Source organism: Miscanthus floridulus, chromosome 8 (assembly GCF_019320115.1).
Source record: "Miscanthus floridulus cultivar M001 chromosome 8, ASM1932011v1, whole genome shotgun sequence".
In the NCBI taxonomy this organism is placed as follows: domain Eukaryota; kingdom Viridiplantae; phylum Streptophyta; class Magnoliopsida; order Poales; family Poaceae; genus Miscanthus; species Miscanthus floridulus.
Window position 1 is genome coordinate 184,235,205 of NC_089587.1, and position 22,853 is coordinate 184,258,057.

Below are 22,853 nucleotides of genomic sequence, written 5' to 3' on the forward strand. Positions count from 1 at the left end.
ACCCAGAGGGCTCCATGATAGAGGGTTACAGTACTGAAGAAGTCATCGAGTGCTGTCAAGAGTACCTAAAAGTGCAGAAAGGGATTGGTAAACCCGATTCTCGTCATAAGGGTAGGCTGGCTGGGAAGGGCACCAGTGGTAGAAAAGTGTTCATCGACCATGATTACAAAGAGGTGAGTCGGGTGCATTACAGTGTCTTGCAGAGTACACAACTGATGCAACCGTATATTGATGAACACTTGGCTATCATTATGGCGGAGAGAAATGACCGTTCGGATGATTGGGTCATGAAACAGCACAAGCAACGAGTAACTACATGGTTAAGGACCAAAACATACCGCCTGGAGAAACCATAAACTCTATTACCATCAGTAGGTTGGCGGAGGGGCCATCGAGACAAGTGACATCTTGGAATGCTTATGACATCAATGGGTACACGTACTATATCCACGCAAAGGATAGTAAATATGTGAACCAAAACAGCGGCGTTCGAATAGAGGCTCTCGATGGATTAGGGCGAAAGATCCAATACTTTGGCATCATTGAAGAGATATGGGAACTTGACTATGGAAGGGATATAACGGTGGCCTTGTTTCGATGCCGCTGGATCAAACAACACCAACTGAACGAGATCGGATTGAGAGTCCTGGACCTCGAGAATCTATGCTACCAAGATGACCCTTGGGTGCTCGCTTCACGTGTCGCACAAGTTTTCTATATGTCTGACCCACAAAGTAACCTCCCTCCGAAGAAGAAGACAAAGCATGTGGTTGCCTCTGGGAAACAACACATTATTGGAGTTGATGACGTGGATGATGTTGAAGCTTACAATAACTACGATGAGATGCTGCTATTCACAGACTTTTCTAAAAAGATCAGTGTTGTGGAAAAGAACCTCCCCAAAGACATAATGCCATGGGAACGAAAAGGTGTCAAAGGGAAAGTCGTTACAGCAGGCTAGCTAGTTGTTGAACGTGGAGTGTTTGTGTAAGTGTGTGTTTGTAAGACTTCATTTATGCATGCGTGTGAGACTATATATTTATGTACGTGTGTAAGACTACATATTTTTGTATGTGTATGAGACTACATTTTATGCATGTGTGTGAGACTACCCTTTGCAACATCCAGATGACTCTATTTGAACATCCACTCTATTACTATAAAATTTCATTTGTCAAAGTTTGAGCACTTCAAATTTTCAAATTTAAAAAAATGACAAGTTCAAACGAGATTTTCAACCACTAAATGTTTTTGAGCTGAAAAAGTGATGAATACCAAAGTTGTATAACTCATCAAGATCTATAACTTTTATTTTGATCATTTCTTTATCTGACAAAGTGATAGTAAACATTGTTCACAAATCAACATGTTTCTCGTATAGTTCATGAAACTATGAGTCATGTGAATTTATGAACAATGTTTACAAATACTTTATCACATGAAGAAGTGACCAAAATAAAAGTTGTAGATAGTGAGGAGTTCAACAACTTTTATGTTCACGACTTTTATTGTTGAAATCATTTAAGGTTTCAAAATCTTGTTTGAAGTTGCCATTTAGTGAAATTCAAAATTTGAACTATCCAAATTTTGTCAAATGAAAATATGATTAAAATAAAAGTTGTACATATTGATGAGTTCTACAACTTTGGTATTCATGAGTTTTTCATGTGAAATCATTTACTCTTTCAAAATATTGTTTTAAGTTAAAATTATTTGAATTTCAAAATTTGAATCGTTCAAACAAAGTCACATGACAAGATGACCAAAATAAAAGTTGTACATGTTGATGAGTTATACAACTTTTATGTTTACAACATTTTCATTTTATTTCATTTAACATCATAAAATTGTATTCAAAGTTTTAAAATTCAAATTTTTAATTTTTGTTTTTTTTTGTTTTCTATATTGTTTTGACTACAATTGTTTATATATATATATATATATATATATATATATATTTCTTCATATATAGAATAATACAAAATATTATATTTGTGTATATACATAATTTTTTATATTACTTTGTGTTTTTATGATATAAAAAATATAGAATTTATAATTTAAAAAAAATAGAAAATATTTATAGGGGCGGTTGGAGCAGGAACCGCCCCTAAAAATGCATTTGTAGGGGTGGCTGGATCAGGAACCGCCCCTACAAATGGTACCTAGTATAAATCGGAGGAAGCGCACGGGAGTCATCGTCTAGGCGCTATCTTCTTCCTCCGACACCGTCAGGCTGCCTAGGGTTTCCGTCGTCACCTGCACCCGGTCCCCGGCGCCCTCCCCCGCGCGCCGACCCCCGGCGTCCCGTGCCTGGCCCCCGGCGCCCTCCCCCGCGCGTCGACCCCCGGTGTCCCGCGCTCGGCCCCCAGCGCCCGGCCCCGCACGCCGACACCCGCACCCGGTCCCCGGTGCCCGCCCCCGCGCGCCGACCTGCGGCGTCCCGCGCCCGGCCCTCGGCGCCCTCCCCCGCGCGTCGACCCCTGGCGTCCCGTGCTCGGCCCCCGGCGCCCGCCCCCGCACACCGACGACCCGCACCCCAGATTGTTCTTGGGGCTAGATTGCTAGGTCCATCGTTTTCAGGTATTCTATCATGACAGACCTCGCTTCCTCTTTTTTATGTTTCCTGTATACTCTAGCTTTCATCGATCTGCATCTATCTATCTATCTTTGATCCATCCATCTAGCACTGGTTCCTTCCTTCATCATGAACTACCACTGCTCATGTTTGCAATGATATGAGATGGATGCTACCTGTGATGCTTGTGATGTACCCTAGCAGCATGTACCACTGCCTATGATGCCATTTTTTAACCTGAGCACTGAGCATATGTCATTTTCTATGATTGTTACTGCCTATGATGCCTCTATTATGTTTCAACTGAGCATATGTCATTTTTGCCTACTATGGCAAAGATTTTCAAATATGACCAGAAAGTGTTCATGGAGTCTGCTATAGCTGCCACCCCTACCAATGGATTGTGCTACTGTAATGTTTTGTTCCTTCAGTTCAAGAATATCAAATTGGGACTTCCTTTTTGCCTCCTATTCAATAGTGAAGCCATGTTTCAGCCTCATCATTCCATAGTGTCCTGGTTCCTCTAGTCTACTGACTGCTGGTGAGCTAGCATTTTTCTTTTTTTTTAATTTCCTATAACACCAACAACACTATATATATTGGTGACCATCTTATGCCTGCAATACTACTGGAAGAATTCATTTTCATTTGTATTAGTTTTCAGTTACTGCCTGTGTTGCATTAGATGCTCTTCATTCCCTGCTAACTAGCTCTTTTGCTGCTGGTACACCTGTCCATCATATTATTCCTTCCATATATATATATATATATCATGGGCCATCATATTAATCTTGTGTTTAGTAGATGTTAGCTGTCTTTTGCTAAACACTGACTCCTCTTATACCATGTCATTTGCTTGCTTGCCTGCTTGTTGCTTCACCTGCAAGCACCAACTGTGAATGCTTGCTTGCTTGCCTGCTTGTTGCTTCATTCATACACACTGCAATCCTAAGATTTTGTGGAACATTCTATGTGTTTGTCTATGTAGTCATGAGTCCAATTTATGAATCTTTGCTTACAACTTTTCATTAGTAGGATGTGGATAAGGACACGCTGCTACGTGCTAGCTGCCATATACTCCGTAGGTTGAATCGATGTTTCTGTTGATGCAATGTGACTGCTGTTTTGGTAGTTTTCTCATGGTGCATGCATTCTTACATGTAAGACATACCTGCTAAGAATTAGGCTTTTTATCCCTGAGACCAGCAATTTTGCTTTAGCATTTGAGGTATGTGTTAGTTCACTTGTTATGCCAGAATTAGAATTACAAGCAGCAAGTGGATTACTACATCAAAACACAATTATTTGATAAACACTAAGGAACAGATATGGGCACACAGGTGATATAGTATCGAAGTTAAATATTTGCATGCTTGTGGAATGTCCGGAAAGCTAAACAGTAAGGCTAATAATCCTCCTCAGCTATTTCTGTACTTGCCTAGCACTATACTAGTCCGATCCAATTATTTCTGTACTTGCCTAGCAGCACTTGATATTGTTAAATATGAAAGTACCTCAAGGCTCAAAGGTCAAATACTCCAAGCTGTGTCACCTAGTAGCACTTGATAGCCATAGTCTTGTGTCATGTAGCTGCCTGTTATGTAGTAACATGCCAAATACTCCAGGCTCCTGAGCACTAGTACCTGTTTGTCAGAAGTCATTACATGCTTAGTCATTTTGATACTAATACAATCATTTTGCTCAAGTATGTAGTAGATTATCGAGTTGTTATACTACTGTTGCTCCTACTACTACTGCTACTAGTACTACTTCTAAGGCCTCTTACTCATACTCCTCCTACTTCTACAACTACTAGTACCACTACTTCTACTACTGCTGCTGCTCCTACTACTACTTCTACTACTGTCCTACTACTACTAATTTCTACCTTTTGCTTATAGCAGTAAGTGATTTCCTATGTTTTCACATTGGCCGGTTTCTACTGTTAACTATATTTGTGATATTTTCTTGGACTACTCCTCTTCCTACCACTACTCCTACTACTCCTCCTCCTCCTCCTACTACTACTCTGTTTTTTTGCTTATATAATGCTAGTGTGTAGTGGTTGTTGCTGCTACTACTACTACTCCTCCTACCACTACTCCTACTAGTACTCCTCCTCCTACTACTACTCCTTCTCTATTTTTTTGCTTATATACTGCTGGTGTGTAGTGGCTACTGCTGCTGCTACTACTACTACTCCTACCACTACTCCTACTCCTCCTCCTCCTACTACTACTCCTCCTCTTACTACTCCTACTACTCCTCTTACTACTTGCTACTCATAAGTGGCTGCTGCTCTTACTCTACTACTTCCACTCTACTGCTACACTTACTCTACTCTACTACTTTCTACTTACTACTACTACTTTCTACTTCTAGCTACTAACTATTGGCTATTGTTGCATTTTTTACCAAATCTCCCAGGACTCGCCCAGGACTTGTTGTCCTATCTTTTGCCATCAGCTGATGCTCTATGTTTGCTAAGCAGCTGTTGGTTTTTTTTGCCAAATCTCCCCTCTCCTCTCCTCTTCTTTGTTTTGCCAATGATGAAATTGTCCAAGTCCATACATTATATGGAATATGAGCTGATGATCAAGAACTTATGAGGAACTTGGCATCATTAGCAGTCGCCCCTACATTACCTTCTCCTCTCTTCTCTGTTATGATGCCTTGATGCTCCAAGTTCAAGATCAGATGATGATTGACATGTTTCTAAGGCCTCTACCATTGCTACTTCTCGTTTTTTTATATTATTGTTTTATAGGACTACTTTGGTTTATAGACCTTTTTGATTTCTTATACCTTCTCACGTACCTAAAGCACACTTTCTTGCATCTTTTAGAACAAAGCGCGAAATAATGTCATAGACAACAGATAGTGCAGCTCGATGCCCTGAGCATGATGAGCAGCCAACCCTTGAGGAGCAAGCACTAAAGGACCAGCTTACTCAGGAACAGTTCGATAACAAGGTAGAAAAGGATCTAGAAGTGATGCTTACTCAGGAGGAGTGTAATGAGGAGGAATGCCCCGAAGGAGAGGCTGCTGAAGGCGAAGAAGAAGAGGATGATGAGTCAAAAGAGGGATATGAAAGTCCCGAGGATCCTTTCCCACCTGAAGCAAGAAGGAGGCCAACGGAGGAAGATTTGGATAAGGATTTTGACCCGAACGAGGAGGTAGGGAAGAAGCCTTAGCTTGTAAATTTTGCTAAAACTTTGGCTGTGTTACCTCTGCTAACACTTTGACCTGTCCTATATACAGGTCCCTCCTGAAACTCAGAAAAGATGACGTCGACGTCCGTGACATCTCGCTGGACAAGACGGAGTAGAGGAAAGGAGAGCAGAGGCAACAACCACAGAGACGGATCACGATGCCTCTGCTCCACAAACTCAAGACACAACCATGACTACCAAGCCTAAGAGCAAACGAGGGGATAGAAAAGGAAATCTATATCCAGACAAGGCTTGCTATGTGATAACGGAGGTTGGGCCAGCAGGGGAGATCCTTGAGCTAAAGGAATTAAGAGGACGATTCCATAATGCGATCGGGGCCCTAGTAAGAGATAAATTAAATCTAGCAATCCCTAACTGGAAAGAGGTATCAGAGAACATAAAGAATGCACTATGGGATAAGCAGCTGAAGGTTAATTTTAGATTTCCGGAGGGTAAGCATGAATTGGTAAAAAAATGCTATCAGGATGATGGGAGAGTCATTTTGACGTTGGAGGTCGGAGCTCAACATGAAGTATATCCAAAAGGGGTTAACTCCCTTCAACGAGTTTGGCAAAATAACTCCTAGTCAATAGGAGGAGCTCGTGGCTCAGAAGACTTCAGCGGAGGCATTGGAGCTCAGTGCCCATAACACTGAGCTGGCGAAGAGGAACAAACACCACCATCATCTAGGCCTCGGTGGCTACTATGCCAAGGAAGAGCAGTTTAGGAAGATGGATGAAGAGGCCATAGCTGCTGGGAATATCGACGTGACGAACTTGAAGGTACGCTCAAGGAACTGGATACATGCGAGGAGTATAGAACCATCCGACAGTAATCTTAAGTTTGATAAGCCGGAGACCCAAGAGGCGGTATCAAGGATACTGAAATATGCTAAAGACAAAGAGATGGGCTCATTCAATCCTTCCAAAGAGAGGGACGAGCTTAGCTTTGGCTTGGGAAACAAGGAGCACACAGGCCGCACTAGGGGGCTAGGGAAAAGGATAACCTGGAAGCAAGGATTCAAAGAGGACAGACACATGTACAAGAAACATGGCTGAGACCGGGAGACTAGTCTTGAGCTCTAAGTGAAGGCTCTAGTTGCGAAGGCGCTGGAGGAGCAAGGAATGTCTATAGAGCTACGTATATTAGTGACACCGCCGGGAGAACTGGCATTAGTTGGCAGCCCTCCGAAAGTTCCTAGCAGCCAAGGTTCCACTGTAGCCACAACCCCAGTCGATCTCATATGGGAACCTACTAGTTGCACCTTGGTGTTTCTCAGTGGCCGACAGAACACTGTGATGGATGTGGCAACGGGTGTGGCACATCCTCCCGGTGGCTTACACCACAATAATAAGATACCACCGGACTACACTAGGGTCGAGGTGCATACAGTGAAGCCTGAGTTCATGCAGTGAAGGATAGACTACACAACTCCCGAGGGGCTGGTGTTACTCAGAGACGTTATGGGGCAGTTCATCCTCTGGCACAAACAAGACATTATATTGACTGCTTCTTCGCCGCCTCCCCCTCTCCCAAATTTGGAGCGAGTTGTTGAGGCCGGGGAGATATTTTCACCGTCTCGTGACCCCCACATTCCTGAGATGCCACATTCTTCCCCGCCTCCTATTGAGCATATGCCTGATGAGATGCCACAACCTTCTCCAGCTCATACCGGGCAAGTGCATCATGAGATGCCACAGTCTTCTCAACAAGCACAACCGATATATGAACAACAAGTGCCTCCTGAAGAAGGTGATGCACAAGAAGATGAGGACGTGCCTGAATGGGAACTCCGAAAGAAGATTCCAATTAACATAAGGCCAGTTTATGTTCTGATCAAAGACATCTTGTTGGTGTCCAAGTGGTATTCCCATGATCAGTTCAAGCCTGAAAACCAAGTTAAAAAAGTCCCATCATGGGGTTCTGAGGAGGTCGTCAGTAGCAAGCTCCACCAAATTGCAAAGCAGTATCCAAATGTTGATGCCATTGAATGGTCAAAGGATTGCCCAAAAAAATATGAAAGAGGCAAGCCCTTCCTACCAAACCGGGACATCCAGCGCCTACCACTTGGAATGAGAAGGTTCTATGATTGGTACTTGCGTGTTCTCCCAACGAGCATAGATATCATACAAGCATGCTTTCCCACTGGCACATTTGGAAGCCCAGCCAGAAAAATTGTCTTTGACTTCAATGACATGCACACATGATTTCACCTAGGAGAAATGGAGATGAATCTAATTCGCACGTGGTGCCTGTAAGTCCTTGTCCTCCTGATATGATATGAATATAATCTTTAAATTTTGTTGTAACTAACCCACGCCGTGATTTATAGAATGCAAGTGCACATTGTCAAACAAATGCCAAGTGTGAAGCCGGGTATGTAGACCCTCAAGCTATAGCCCAAACAAATTTTAATTACCCTAAACGGTGGACACTGGATGCTAAAGAGCTAGCAGGTGCAAAGACTCTTCGGGAGAAAGAGCGCATCCGTAGTGCGAAGCTAAGGGAAGAGTCCCTTAAGGTTGCGGCATACATTGCCTTGGCTTTCAAAAATCTCCAACACCACTCTACTATATGGCTACCATACAACTTCGAGTAAGCTCAACTGTATACTTAAAGCTTTGTTCGATATATTTCATTCGATGCAAAAGGGCTTATCTAGTTCTATGATTAAATCCATGCAGCAACCACTGGATTTGTATAGCTGTCGATGTCGGGAGGAGCATGGCATGGGTCTTTGATTCATTAGATAAGGACACGGTGACATACAAAAACTTCATATCGATTCTCAAGACGTATACATATCGACAATCCTCATTAGCTTATATGTTTGTATACATACTTGTAACGTTCACTTTTGGATACTAACAAGTTGTATTTGCTAAAATAATTCGAACAGAGCATTTAGGTTCTATGTCACTAATCATCATGGAAGGCATGATCCAGCAAGGAAGGAAAAGCTGGCTATAAAAACACTATGTGCGGTAAGTGTAACTTACTTCTTCAGTACTCCGTTACATTGCTGTCAAAAGCATTACTTAACATTTTCATATTCAAAACACACAGTGCCCCAAATAGAAGCCTAGGAGTGTACATTGTGGATACAATATATGTTCTATTATGGGTAACACCGGTGCCTATAGGAGACACCCCTTAAGGGTAAGTTTGAACCTCTTCATCCGTAGTATAAAAACTTCGTAAATAGTATGAAATATTAAACCGAAACTTGTTTTCTTGTAGTGGAGAGAAGAGAAAGGAATGAAAAGAGACCCATATAAGGATGACCAACTCTTAGAGCTCGTCGGCAACCTTTGCAACTTCATATTGGACCAGATTGTACACGTCAAAGGCGCCTACCATGACCGAGAGTCTGAGTTAGGTACAAATCCTCAGTACCAACACCTTCATGAGACTGAAAGACTAGCTCTAGGACGTTGATAACAATGTGTATGTAATTTATATATTTAATGATGGATTGTATATATTCATGTGAATTGGACTTGTAATTGTAGTTTATAGAATACTCTTATGCTTGTAGTCGCGGTCGCGGGGTGTTCGGCAATGCGAACGCTGGTCACGGAGTGTTCGGCAACGCGAACGCAGTTCGGAACGTTGGCCGCGGGGCGTTCGGCAATGCGAGCGCGGTTCGAAATGTTGGTTGTGGGAAGTTCAGCAAAGCGATTTTGAATTGAAAACTTGATTTTTTTGGTGGGAAAACGTACTGTAGGGGCGGTTCTAGATTGAACCGCCCCTATAAATCGATTTGTAGGGGCGGCTGGTGTTTTCAGCCGCCCCTACAAATCAATTTGTAGGGGCGGCCTGGGAACCACCCCTACAAATACATGATTTGTAGAGACCCTTGTGTAGGGACGGCTGGGCAAACCGCCCCTACAAATAGTCTACAACCGCTCCTAGAAATAGTTTTTGACGTAGTGTTAGACACCCCACATCATCTCCAACTTCTAAGTAGATTTTACTTTTACTCACTGAATGGGTGGGGGAATGGGTACATATCGTAGCCAACCACTCTAGTCCATGAGCACGGTTGATATATTAGTTTTAGACATTCTACAGAGATTTGTCTTTATCCATAGCTTATGATTTCTTGTATGCCATGATTATTATTCACATGTCACACTCCCAAGGTATGCGCCTGAGTTTTACTACAATATCTTCACAAGGTTGATCTAGTGTGTGCTACCACTCTAGAGGTCCACCTACCCTACAAAAAATCTATGAGCCACCCCTCAGCCGTTCTTGATATGGCATTTTAGTTTCGGATGGCTAGTGTGGGCCACCCCTGAGACTCTGGCATGCTCACACTAGCCATTCAGAAACTAACATGCCATAAACATCACCATCACCCGGATAACCACAAACCATAACATAGTCCGATTTAGTCTTTCGATTGGCGCCACGTCAATCGTCTACTTGGTGCCATATCACACAAAACTGTCATCTAAATCGCCCAGGTAAAAAAGAACAATGTTAAAAGTCATGTAGATCAGATTTTATACACTAAGAAGTAAAGTTGTGCTCCGTGGATAATTGAGAGGATAAAAGGATTTAGGAAAAAGCCACTTTTATCTTCTCGAACTATCAACGTGTCTGATTTTCCTACTCGAATTTCAAAACCACACATCTTACTTCCAAAACTCTAAAAATTTAAATTATCTCCTTGTCTGGGTTTGAAGTGGTTTTGAAGCCGATTTCATTATTTATTTAGTTGTAAATAAGATAAATATTTGATAAAGTTTTTAATCCAAAAAATTGTCTCTATGATTTTAAAAGTTTCAATTAAAATCCTAGAGATAGTTTAGGACACAAAAAATTCAAATAAAATATTTAAAGATCATCATAATATCTCTAGAAGCTTCCAAAACTTAGATGAGCTCTAGAAAATGAGAAAATATCTAGATTTTTTTAAAATTTTAAAAACATTCTAATTGTTGTCTAAGCACGTTTTAAAAATGTTTCACAACAAAAACATACGACACAGCTAGCACAAATGCATTCAACATCAATGTGCACTCATGCTAGCTACATCTCAAATATTTTGCCATGCAAAGTTTTTAAACACAAGTATATACATCGATTATAATGTTTTCGGTGATTTTCAAGATATTTTGTGTATTTTCTTATTTTGTAGCTATAAATATATTTTCAAAGCTTCTAGAGATATTTTCATGAGCACTGAATATTTTTATTTTGGGTTATCGTGCTCCAACTTATCTCTAGGAATTTTCTTGGACTTTCTAGAAGCTTAGAGACATTTTTATGATTTAAAAATCTTATAATTTGTATACTAGATTTTATATTAAATAAAAATTGACAAAATTGCCTTAAGGGCCACTTCAATCTAGGCTATTAATCTATATGGTTTTGATAGTTCAGAAATATGATTCGTGTGTTTGAATTTTGAAAAGAAAAAATATCTTAACGAGATAGAACAGACCTTTTATTTATGGAAAAAGTCCACATTACCTTCCTCAACTTTCGCAAAAGCCTGTTTTTCCTCCCTGAACTTTAAATCCGGGCAAAACACCTCTCTCAACTTTTAAAACCGTTCATCTTACCTCCCTGGCCCGGTTATAAGTGGTTTTGAAGGCTGTTTTATCTTTTTTATTTTTTATTTATTTCGGTTGAATCTTTGAAAAATCATAGTAAATCGCAGAAAAATCATAAAATGGAAAATACAATTTTGTTGGACTCCACATGAGTAGATCTACACAATACTGTATAACTTATTTAGATTTTATTATATATTCACTGTGTAGATCTATTCATGTGGAGTCCAACAAAATTGGATTTTTCATTTTATGATTTTTCTGTGATTTACTATGATTTTTCAAATATTTAGCCAAAATAAATAAAAAAAAACAAAGACAAAACTGCCATCAAAACTGCTTATAACAGGGGTCAGGGAGGTAAGATGAACGGTTTTAAAAGTCGGGGGAGATGGTTTGCCCGGTTTTGAAGTTTATAGAGAAAAAACTGACTTTCTTAAAAATTGAGTGAGGTACCGTGAACTTTTTCCTTTATTTATCTTTCCTATATGTCCGGTGAGCTAAAACCCAGCCCATCCCGTATACCCCGAGTGGCCCAACTAGCCCACGTATATATACTCCAAACCTAGCCCTAGCAATACATTTCGCTCTCCATACGGCGGCGGCCACAGCCACACGGGGTCTCGCGCGGGTCCTAATTCCAAACAGCACTGCCCTTTCGTGGCGACGACTGGGCGAGGGCGACCGCTGCCGCTGTCCAGGTGCCCAGGTCTCCATCGGTCCCTCGCCAGGTCTTCTCCGGCCCTTCGCCGCCGACAAGCTCCGCCAGGTACGCCCACCCTTCTCTTCCGTTCCTGCTGTGCGAAGCTGAGCACCCAAACCCTAATTTAAGCGATTTGTATTCGGATCTGATAAAATTAGAAGTGTAATACAGTTTAATTGGTTCATATTGTTGGTTTATTGTTGTGTTTTTTGCTACTGCGATATCTTATGTTATCAAAGCAAGGCTAGTAAATCATGTTCTACTATTACAGGTTGCTGTGTTAAGTCCAAGCTTGTCACATGGATTCAACACAAGATTTCCAACCCAGGACATTCTCTATAAAGTTGTGGCCACCAAGTGAAAGCACACGGCTCATGCTTGTTGAGAGGATGACAGAGAATCTGTCCACAGAGTCCATTTTCTCTCGCAAGTATGGTCTTTTGGGCAAGCAAGAGGCTCATGAGAATGCAAAAAGGATTGAAGAACTTTGCTTTGCCTCGGCTGATGAGCATTTCAAAAGGGATCCAGATGGCGATGGGAGTTCTGCTGTCCAGCTATATGCAAAGGAAACGAGCAAGCTGATGTTGGAAGTTCTGAAAAAAGGCCCAAGGAGTACTGCAGAACTGGAGGCACCTGTTGCTGATACGCCTCCTGTGCCTGCTGATATTGTACTAGATATATCTGGTGGCAAGCGTGCATTTATTGAGGCAGGTGAAGCAAAGGAACTGCTGAGTCCACTTACCAAACCAGGAAATTCGTATAAAAGAATTTGCTTTAGCAACAGGAGCTTTGGTATTGGCGCTGCTCATGTTGCTGGGCCAATTCTTGAGGCAGTTAAGAATCAGCTCACAGAGGTTGATATCTCAGATTTTGTGGCAGGAAGGCCTGAGGAGGAAGCCCTTGATGTGATGCGCATATTCTCCAAAGCATTAGAGGGTTCTGTCCTGAGATATCTGAACATCTCTGACAACGCTTTGGGTGAGAAGGGTGTCAGGGCATTCAGTGAGCTCCTGAAATCACAGGAATCCCTGGAAGAACTCTATGTGATGAATGATGGCATATCAGAGGAAGCTGCAAAAGCTCTATTTGAGCTTATTCCTGCAACTGAGAAGCTCAAGGTTCTTCACTTTCACAACAACATGACTGGAGATGAAGGTGCTATGTATATCGCTGAGATGGTTAAGCGTTCTCCAAATGTAGAGAGTTTCAGGTGCTCAGCAACAAGGATAGGATCTGATGGTGGAGTCGCATTGTCTGAGGCATTAGGGACATGCACTCGTCTGAAGAAACTTGATCTCAGGGACAACTTGTTTGGTGTTGATGCAGGGTTAGCTCTCAGCAAAACCCTTCCAAAGCTTCCTGATCTTGTCGAGCTTTATCTCAGTGATCTCAATCTCGAGAACGAGGGTACAATAGCAATTGCCAAAGCCCTCAAACAGTCGGCACCACAGTTGGAGGTCCTTGAAATTGCTGGAAATGAAATAAATGCAAAAGCAGCCCCGGTTTTGGCTGAATGCCTAGCAGCAATGCAGTCACTCAAGAAGCTGACCTTGGCTGAAAATGAACTTAAGGATGATGGTGCTGTGATAATTGCAAAATCATTGGATGATGGCCACACAGATCTCAAGGAACTTGATGTGAGCACAAATATGCTGCAGAGGGTTGGAGCTCGGTGCTTTGCGCGGGCAGTCGCATATAAACCAGCTTTTGTGCAACTGAACATGAATGGAAATTTCATCTCTGATGAAGGGATTGATGAGGTGAAGGACATTCTGAAGGCTGGTAAGAAATCCCTAGATGTGCTGGGCTCACTGGATGAGAATGAACCTGATGGAGAGCCTGATGATGAGGAAGAGGACGAGGATGCTGAGGACAATGAGGACGAGCTGGATTCAAAGCTGCAGAGTGTGAAGGTTGAGCAGGATGATTGACCATCCTTGAGTTAAGATATAAGCGAGTAGCAGAGTCCTGATTACCGAGTTAATAATTCCTTCTTTCCATGTGCTAGAAATATAGTAGTTTTCTGCACTGCTGTTGATCCTGGGTTCCTTAGTCAGTTTTTGTTATGTGAAACCAATTATCTTGTGCAATCTGATTATAGATTAGAACTGCTCTTATTTATTCTGTTATATTCATGACACTTTTCCATTATAAATGGTCTGATTTATAGATGCTACGTATTTTCCCAACATTTTTTTTGGGTGACTGTGCACTGGTAGTTGACCTACTACTATTCTGTGACCCCTGCTTTGATCAGTAAATTCACTTGTATGTTCACTCTAATATAAGATTCCACCAGTCACCTGAATTTGACCCAAGGGAAAACATAGCTGCCGCCGACGCCTCATTGGTGACAATGAGCGCTGGAGGAAGCACTGGTAGTTGACCTACTACTATAGGTTGTTTCTGTGACCATGCTTTGATCAGTAAATTCACTTGCTAGGTCTGTAATATGTTCACTCTAATCACAGATTCCACCAGTTACCAGAATTTGACCAAGGGAAAGGGTAGCTGTGCTGATGCCGAAAATATTTCTAAGTTCATCTGTGATGGCATATAGTCCATGCTTGTAGGTTGATAGTGTTGCTTTTGCTTGACTTTGTTTAATCTGAGTCTGCATCAAGTGTACAGTATATGGTTACATGGCATATCATAGTCCTAAATGCTGTTGCTTTGTTGCATCTTGAGAGAGGGAGGGAGAGAGGGAGAAGGGAGAGAGGATTAGAAAACTCAGCGTATACTTGCAAGTTCCAATAAAAATGTTAGTTCAGGAGGATTAGAAAACACACCCTTCTTGTATCGACGCAGCTTTTTACATGACATCTGGTTAGCTTTGTATTTTTGTTCATATAATGCAAGTTGGTATAAGCTAGCAGCAGTCTTGATTACCGTGGTTCGTTAATCAGTTTTTGTTATGTAAAACCAATTATCTTGTTTAATCTCATTTCTAATTATAGATTATAACGCTCTTATTCATTAGGGAAAACTGTGTTCTTGCCCTTGTCCAGTACTCCAATTGTGATTTTGGCCTTATTTTTTTAACTTTGTGTTTTTGTCCTTGTTATTTTGAACTAAACCGTCCGTCTGCCCCAGCTTTGGATGTCCGTCCGATGCTCATTGAATAGATGAATTAAAAAAAATTCTAAACCTGAAAAGAAAAGTTCAAATGCCCACGTTGCCCCTTATCCCTTTTTGGCTGTTTCTCTGACTCCATCAAGACACCGACCGCATCGGAGAGGAAGCGGGCGGCGTGGTTCCAGGCGGCGGAGCGTGCGGCGTGGGTACGGCGGCTCGAAGCAGCGTCGGCATCAGGGCGGGCGGAGTAGGTGCGGCATCGGGGCGACGTGGGCGCGGAGCGGCCCGGGACGCGGGGGCGGGCATCGCGGCATCAGGGCGGGCGGTGGCGGTGCCTGGCCGCGGCTGCCGGCGGCGCCTGGCGACATGGACGCGGAGCGGGCTGGGGCGCAGGGGTGGGCGGAGTGGGCGGCTCCGGTGCCTGGATGCAGCTCCTGGTAGCGGGTCTCCGTGGCGCCCGTCCCGCTTCGTCCCTCTACCGCCGCCGGGCCTGGGCCTCGGCTTCTCCATCGGCGTGGGCAACAGCGAGGACCGGAGCAGCAGATCCTCCACGGCCGCTCCCGCGCTGCGCGTGCCACTCCCGGGCTGCGACCACGCCTCGGTGGTGCTCTCTCCGCGGGAGCGGGACAGGCGGCGGCCCCGCGCCGCCGCCGCTTCCATTTCCACCGAGGCTGGGTGCTCACGGTCTAGCGTCGAGTCTGGCCTCCGCAGCTCCAACGCCGTCGTGAAGGCCGGGGTGCCGCCGGCCTCAATGGTGTTCGCAAGGTCTTCTCTGGTTGCTGTGGCCACGGTGACGAGGAGCAGCTGAGCCAGGAGGTCCGATCTACGGGTCGCTGCAGAGGGAATGGCAGTAGTGTGGCGGGCAGATCGGTCCGGTCAAGTGCTGGTGAGGAGAGTGTTGGGAACGGTGGCAATGGAAGGATGTATTGGGGTGCTGATCCTTGCAATGAGCCGATTTTGGTACTTCACACAGCACAGGAAGCACTGAAGAATGGTATGGTCAAATTGTCTATGCTTATTATTTCCATGAGATGGGACACATGCAGTTTCAGAAACCCGTCTGCGGCTTATTATTTTGTGGAAGAATATGAAAAAAAGTTACAGTGGCACTCTTTATGGGAAGAATATGTGGGCAGCTGCCAAGAGCTACACAACTGACAAGTTCAACTTCTTCGTGTTGTTGTCATGATGCTAGCAAAGGTGCTGCCAAAATTTTGAATATTTATCAATATTAAATCTGAGTTCAAATAATTGCAAGTTGTGCTAAATATGTTTGACCAAATTTAATCAATTGTCAGCATACAATAAAAAAGTCTAATTTCAAATCAGGGTAAAATCACAATTAGGCATAACAAACATGGGCAAAAAATCGCATGGGCATTCATGTCCTTTTGTACAAAGTTTAACACCATTAGGGGTGAATGACGGAGGATGGGTAAACTGGTGCTTCGTTTTGAAATCATAGAGGTAAATTCACAAAGTAAAAAAAACAGAGGTAAAATCACAACTTCGATACAAAACAAGGGTAAAAAACGCAATAGCCCCTATTCATTATGTTATTATGTTCATGACGTTATTCCATTATATATGGTCTGGTTTATAGATGCTACCTATTTTCCCAACAATTTTATTGGGTGACTGCGCACTAATAGTTGACCTACTACTACAGGTTGTCTCTGTGACCCTGCTTTGGTCCGTAAATTCATTTGTTAAGTCTGTACTATTACTATGTCATATGTCACTCTAATCACAGATTCCACCAGTTACCTGAATTTGACCAAGGGAAACGTTAGCTGCCGCCGACGCCTCATTGAGCGCCAGAGGAAGCCACCACCTGGATCCTCTCACTTCACGACATGGCACCGGCTTGCTGCACCATTTCTGCATCTTGTTACGTAGAGTTGTAGACCCATATACTCTGTTTTCAAATGCATATGCCAATCCGCATCTACTGTTTCTTCAGAGCCTCGAATCTATTGTTTCAGTCTTTCAGATGCATATGCCAATCCCCAGCAATGCCGTGGCCAGCGCCCGACTCTGTTGTTTGTTTCTTCAGAGCCTCGAATCTATTGTTTCAAATGCATATGCCAATCCCCAGCAATGTCCGTGGCCAGCACCTTCGAAGGCACCCCTGTGGCGCCGTCCGTCGTGGCGAGCAAGCACCTGGACTGGCTCACGGGACCCTGCCTACGGCGCCAGGAATTTACAGCATCACGATGATGCTCTGCACCTAGTCCATCCAGGCTCGGTCCACCGTCCACGGCGGCCACTTCTCCGGCGAGCTCGAGCTCGCCCTGCAGGGAAGAGTCGCAGGCCGCCAAACTATGCCGATGGCTGTCATTGAGCAAGTCGCAGCGCTCAGCCTTTCTTCTTCACTGAACTCTTCTAATCACAAGAGCTGGGCGTGCTCGGATAAGATGGCAACGACAGTGGTAGTGACATTTTGAAGCACGTGGATTCCAAGGAGGATGGCGATGGGTGGGAGCTTTGCTGAAGATTTTCAGGAATAGCAGGCTTGCCAGAATGCTAGAGGATGCTGAGGTTATACTCTTAGCTCTTTGTATGATGAGCTATGAACATTGAACAAGCATTATGAAACACAGAGGGGGATCTACTTATTATGATTTGTCATATAGGAATGGTGTGGAGCAGGTTCATCAACATCACAAGGAATTTCACCACCTTATTATCATTTTATTATTATTAATGTCTGCAGCCTGCATATTTGTATTTCGAAAATCAGTAATGCTTCAGTTAAGGCGTCCGTCCGTCTGGACGGCTTCTGCATAAAAAAAAACTAGACGCCCGTTCGCTTGTCATGGCCTTATCCACCATGTCTGACTCCACCACGCTCGTCTTCCACACCCGACTCCACCGCGCTCGTCTTCCTTGCCTCCGCCCGTGCTTCGTGGGCGTCGTCCTCCATCCTCGGAAGCTCTGGCGCCCGGTCCGCCGCCAGCCTGGCCGGTGCGACCTCTCATCGGCCGGATCGGGAGGTCTGCCACCGCCGGCCAGCGCGACCTCCCATCTCCCCCCGCAACCGTCGTCCTCCTCCTGCCTGCACACTCAATTTCCTTGCCTCCACCCGTGTTTCATGGCTGTTGTCCTCCGTCCTTGGTAGCTCCGGCGCCCGGTCCACCGTCGGCTTGGTCGGCGCGACCTCCCATCGGCCGTCGTCCACCATCCTCAGCCGCTGGCTGGTCAGAATCGGCCGTTCTCTCACTCTACGCTGCGTCGTATGGAAGAAAGGTGAAAATCATGTTGCAAGCCTATGTTTCAATTGTTTCATATGTATATGTTGCAGGTGTTTCATGTGCATGTTGCAAAAGTATATTGAGATGTTGCATATTTTACAATGGTTGTACATGTATGTTGCAAGCTTCTGTTCTCAATGTTTTGTCTGTTTTCCATATGTACGTTGCAAGTGCGTTTATTTGGATGTTGCATATGTTTCACACATATGTTGCAAGTGTTTTATCTGAATATTGCTTATGTTTTTGCAATGCTTTCTAGTATTTTTCAGGTGTTTTTGTAAGTGTTTCAGATGCATGTTTAAAGTGTTTTATCTGTCTTTGGATATATATTGTAAGTGTCGAGAGTATATCAGGTTTTCTATCCTCCTCCTCGCTGGCTCGGCATCCACCGCCCCTCCCTCCCTTCTCGACGTTTGGGGTGGCACGGGCCCTGTATGGGCGAATGAAACGGTGTGGGGAAAGTACTGCAAGTGTGAGTGTTCAAACGTCTCGTCCGTCTGGACGTCCGAGCGGTAACCAGCCCGTTGTAAAATTTATGCATATGAGACTGGCCTAGGATGAACTCATGAACCTATACGACCTCGGTGGCGAAACCCGCCTGAAGGGCTGCCCAAATTCAGACCTCCGCCGCACCGGGGTCGTCGTCCTCCACCGCTGCAGCCCTCTCCGCATCCGCAAGCCTAGGCCAGCACGCCTGGCCGCCCACGCCGTCCGTGCCTTGTCGCGCCTTACCCGCCGAACCAGCGTGCATCGACGAGCGCTGCCCGCCTGTGGCCACGACCTGCCGACGCCAAGCTCCCCCCTAATCCGCTGAGGACCATCCCCTGGATCTCCCTCGCCGCCCGGACGTGCTCCCACCTCTCTCTCAGTCAAGCAGCATCGCCTGGATCTTCCTCGCCGCGAAGCCCCTTAACCAATTGCGACCAGGTGCGGCGGCGGTTGTGGACCGACCTCGTCAAGGCGAGGTAATCTCCGAATCCCATGGAGACAATAAATTAGGATGCTCGTCAACTCTGTGAATGTCTATAGTATTAGCGTTAGATTTCATACTCTGAGGGGGGAAGAAATTAGTATCATAGCTACTCGAGTTTGTTTATTTCTGAGCTTGCAACCAATTATAAGCCATGGCTGGCCAACTCCTTCTTAGAATCGATTACAGTTATGATTGCCTATATTCGGCTGATTATTTTTTGTGACTGTACATTTATTCACGAGCATTAAGAAAGCTCTAGCACATCTTAGCTAGATATTTGTGCTTTACTGCTTTTCATTTTTGAAAGACCTGTCCTGTGAGGAAATAAGTATATGGACATAATTTACCTGAATGGTACTCACATTAGAGTAAATGCTCTTTGGATGGTAAAGACTAAAAACACATACGAGGAGCTGAATGATTATTTTTGTACCCACTGTAATAGTATTGTGTTGATCTTACAAGGAACTTGTATTGCCCAATGCTTGCTGGCAAATGGAGAATACTGATAGTGCCAAGCGAAAAGCCAAAGCCACAGCTTATACAATATTGATAACAATCATTTCATTTTTTATAGTACTCCAACTGAGTAGTATCTCTGTTGGACTTGATGAAATAAGTATGTTATATAATCTTTATACTAGTGTATGCAACATTAATAAGACTTATTTGTTTTTTGTATCATAGTATCCACAACTGTTAACTGTATGAGTATCCAGGGTTTCAAGAATCCTCATACATGATAGCACCACATTAAGAGCCAAATTACAGACTAGTATCTCTGTTGGAGTCTTGAAGAAAGAAAGTATTATAACTTGAAACTATTTATAATTTTATATGAAGTCATAACATTAAAGTCAAAATTCTTAAAATATGTCATAAACGTTGTGAGAAATTAGTTGGAGTACATTGGAGTGCATACTGTCGGGTGCCAGTATCATGTCTCAAGAAAAGTAATAAGCACAAATAAATGGAAGGAAATGAGTTAGAATACAACTTTACAAGGGTGAAGGGACATGCTTGAGTGCAGTTGGTGCTTATGGTTATCGACCACGTTTATTACACTAAACACTTTGGATGGTTATCAGGTACGAAAAGGAAATGTCAGTGGAGAACTTTTTTGTCATATCTAACTGATGCAGTTAGTGCTTCTTTCTCTGTCACTCTTATTCAGCTATTCTTATCTCATATTGTAGCAGACTAGGCTAGAAATACTGGCTGTCGTCTCACAGTTTTGCTAGAGTTTATCTCCAAGTGGACTTTTGCTCACATTTGCTGATGTAGTGGCGTCAGGCAACTCTGAATTTTCAGCCATGGGCAGTTGATGGGTGACTCGCAAATGATAGAATGACATGTATCTGTTCTGGTTCGTCGCAGCTCGTTGATGACAAGTCCTTAACTCCTTATCCTCGCATTCCTGCGAAACTCCTCTGTTAATGTGGATGCACAAACTTGTAAGCCTGCCCGTGATGGAGCACAAACCAGGGCATTCTTTTTGGGGAAAAAAACGAGAGCTGTTTGTCATAGATGGCCAATCCCTTTTAATAACTAGAATTGTCATGATATGTTTGATTGTAAATGAAGTAATCAAAACTTGTTTCTGCTGCAAATACGGCAGTGGTAGTGCTTTCTTCCCCTTCTTTTGTCTATCTCTTGATTTCTACAGGATAATTCAATCTCTTCAATTTTATTGTAAGCATCTTGATTTGGTGAAACAATTGGTCATCTATCTAATTGACGTGTATAACAACAATTCTGTGCCCATTCTTTGTACACAGCAGCTCATTTCTTATTATCATGTAGAGAATACCTTTTTGGATTCTTTATAGGCTGCAGAATGGGGCTCCTCTTGTTCAAATATACATTTTTGCTGTCTTTTATTTCAACTTTTGTGCCTCCAACTCATATTGTTTCTTCTTGTTTATCCCTGCTTCACACATTATGCAAACCATATATGTATTAAATTATGCAAATGGCAACTTTTGAGATATTTTTTCTTATGCAAATGCCTTGTGATATCTCTATTGTAGGTCAACAAGTCAAGGTGTCGTCTCTGGAAACCAGATCGAGGTGAGAGTTCCATATACATATATTTTTTTGCTTCTCTATTGTTGTTATGGGATTAGTTGTATAGAAAATTTGACAAACATCACATATTTATGAGATTAGTTGAGAAAAATTGAGCCACACCATGTATGAGAATTCTATGTATATGTAATTAACTTTGCAACGTCTAAATATAATTTTGAAAGAATTCTTGTTATACTCTGGATATATGTGGCATGAAACATTTGTGAGAAATCTTTGACAAAGTTAGGACTCTATTTCTGTTATCGAAGCATCAGATGGAGAAGCAACTCAACAGTCAACACTGAAGGTGGGGAAGAACAACCTTCACCCCCGTTCGACAAATTTATTACACCAAGCCCTAGTGCAAGTCAGGGTTGGGAAACCGAGTATGAGAGTGGTGAGGAGGAACTTACCTCGAGAGTGAAGAAGAAACCTCATGGAGAGGGAGCAGATTTCAATCCTAAGGATGATGAAGAACACCAAAGTAACGAGGTATGGTAGTGCAAGTTTAGGTCCGATTCAATCCTCATGGGCTTAGCCAATAAGATTTAATGTTCTTATTAGGTCAAGTTATTCGATTTGTCACCTTCTAATTAATGTTCTTATCCTCGCTAGATCCCACTAAGACCCTGTCTATTGGAATTCAACGAGGAAGAGGGAACCTTTGCACCTAAGTTGATGCCTACAACATCCTCAGAAAAGTCTAAGAGGAAACGAGGCCAGCACGGCAGACACCAGCTACCTACCAAGGTCTTTGCAATACACAAGCCGTTCACACGCTCGACCTGCCCGTTCGTGCGGGGGTGCACCACGGCGGCCCAATCACGCGGATGTGGTATTCATCGCAGAATCGGAGAAACTTTTTCCCGGTGAACTGCGTGCCGTTGTCGGTGATAATGGAGTTCGGGACTCCAAAGCGATGGACGATGTTAAGGAAGAACAACACGGCTTGCTCGGATTTGATCGCGGAGATTGGCCGAGCCTCTATCCACTTTGTAAACTTGTCTACCGTGATAAGCAAGTGCCTATAGCCCCTAAGCGCCCTCTTGAGAGGTCCGACCAAATCGAGCCCCTAGACCACGAACGACCACGTGATGGGAATCGTTTTGAGTGCTTGGGCCAGCAGGTGGGTCTACCTAGCGTAGTATTGACACACTTCGTAGGTGCGCACAATCTGTTGAGCGTTGGCTACTGCGATCGACCAGTAGAAGCCTTGTCGGAATGCGTTTTTGACCAGGGTCCTAGGTGCGGCATGGTGCCCACAGACCCCACAGTGGATATCACTCAGCAACTGTTTCCCTTGTTCGATGGGGATGCAGCGCTGCAGGATCCCGGTGTGGCTTCGCCTATAGAGTTCGCCCTCAATAAGGACAAAGGACTTGGCGCGACGCGCGAGCCGCCGAGCCTTTGTTTTGTCCGTC

General features: G+C 43.6%; 2 protein-coding genes across 2 annotated transcripts; both read left to right on the forward strand.

Moving 5' to 3' along the window:
• Nucleotides 1-11,962: 11,962 nt before the first annotated feature.
• LOC136474250 (RAN GTPase-activating protein 2-like) lies at nt 11,963-14,245 on the forward strand. The gene is made up of 2 exons (XM_066471840.1): nt 11,963-12,126; nt 12,332-14,245. Exon 2 carries the CDS (start codon nt 12,360-12,362, stop codon nt 13,989-13,991), a length of 1,632 nt encoding a protein of 543 aa, XP_066327937.1. The 5' UTR covers nt 11,963-12,126; nt 12,332-12,359; the 3' UTR covers nt 13,992-14,245.
• Nucleotides 14,246-14,416: 171 nt separating this feature from the next.
• Nucleotides 14,417-15,943, forward strand: LOC136470309 (uncharacterized). The gene is made up of 2 exons (XM_066468195.1): nt 14,417-14,438; nt 15,279-15,943. Exons 1-2 carry the CDS (start codon nt 14,417-14,419, stop codon nt 15,941-15,943), a joined length of 687 nt encoding a protein of 228 aa, XP_066324292.1.
• The last annotated feature ends 6,910 nt before the right edge of the window (nt 15,944-22,853 follow it).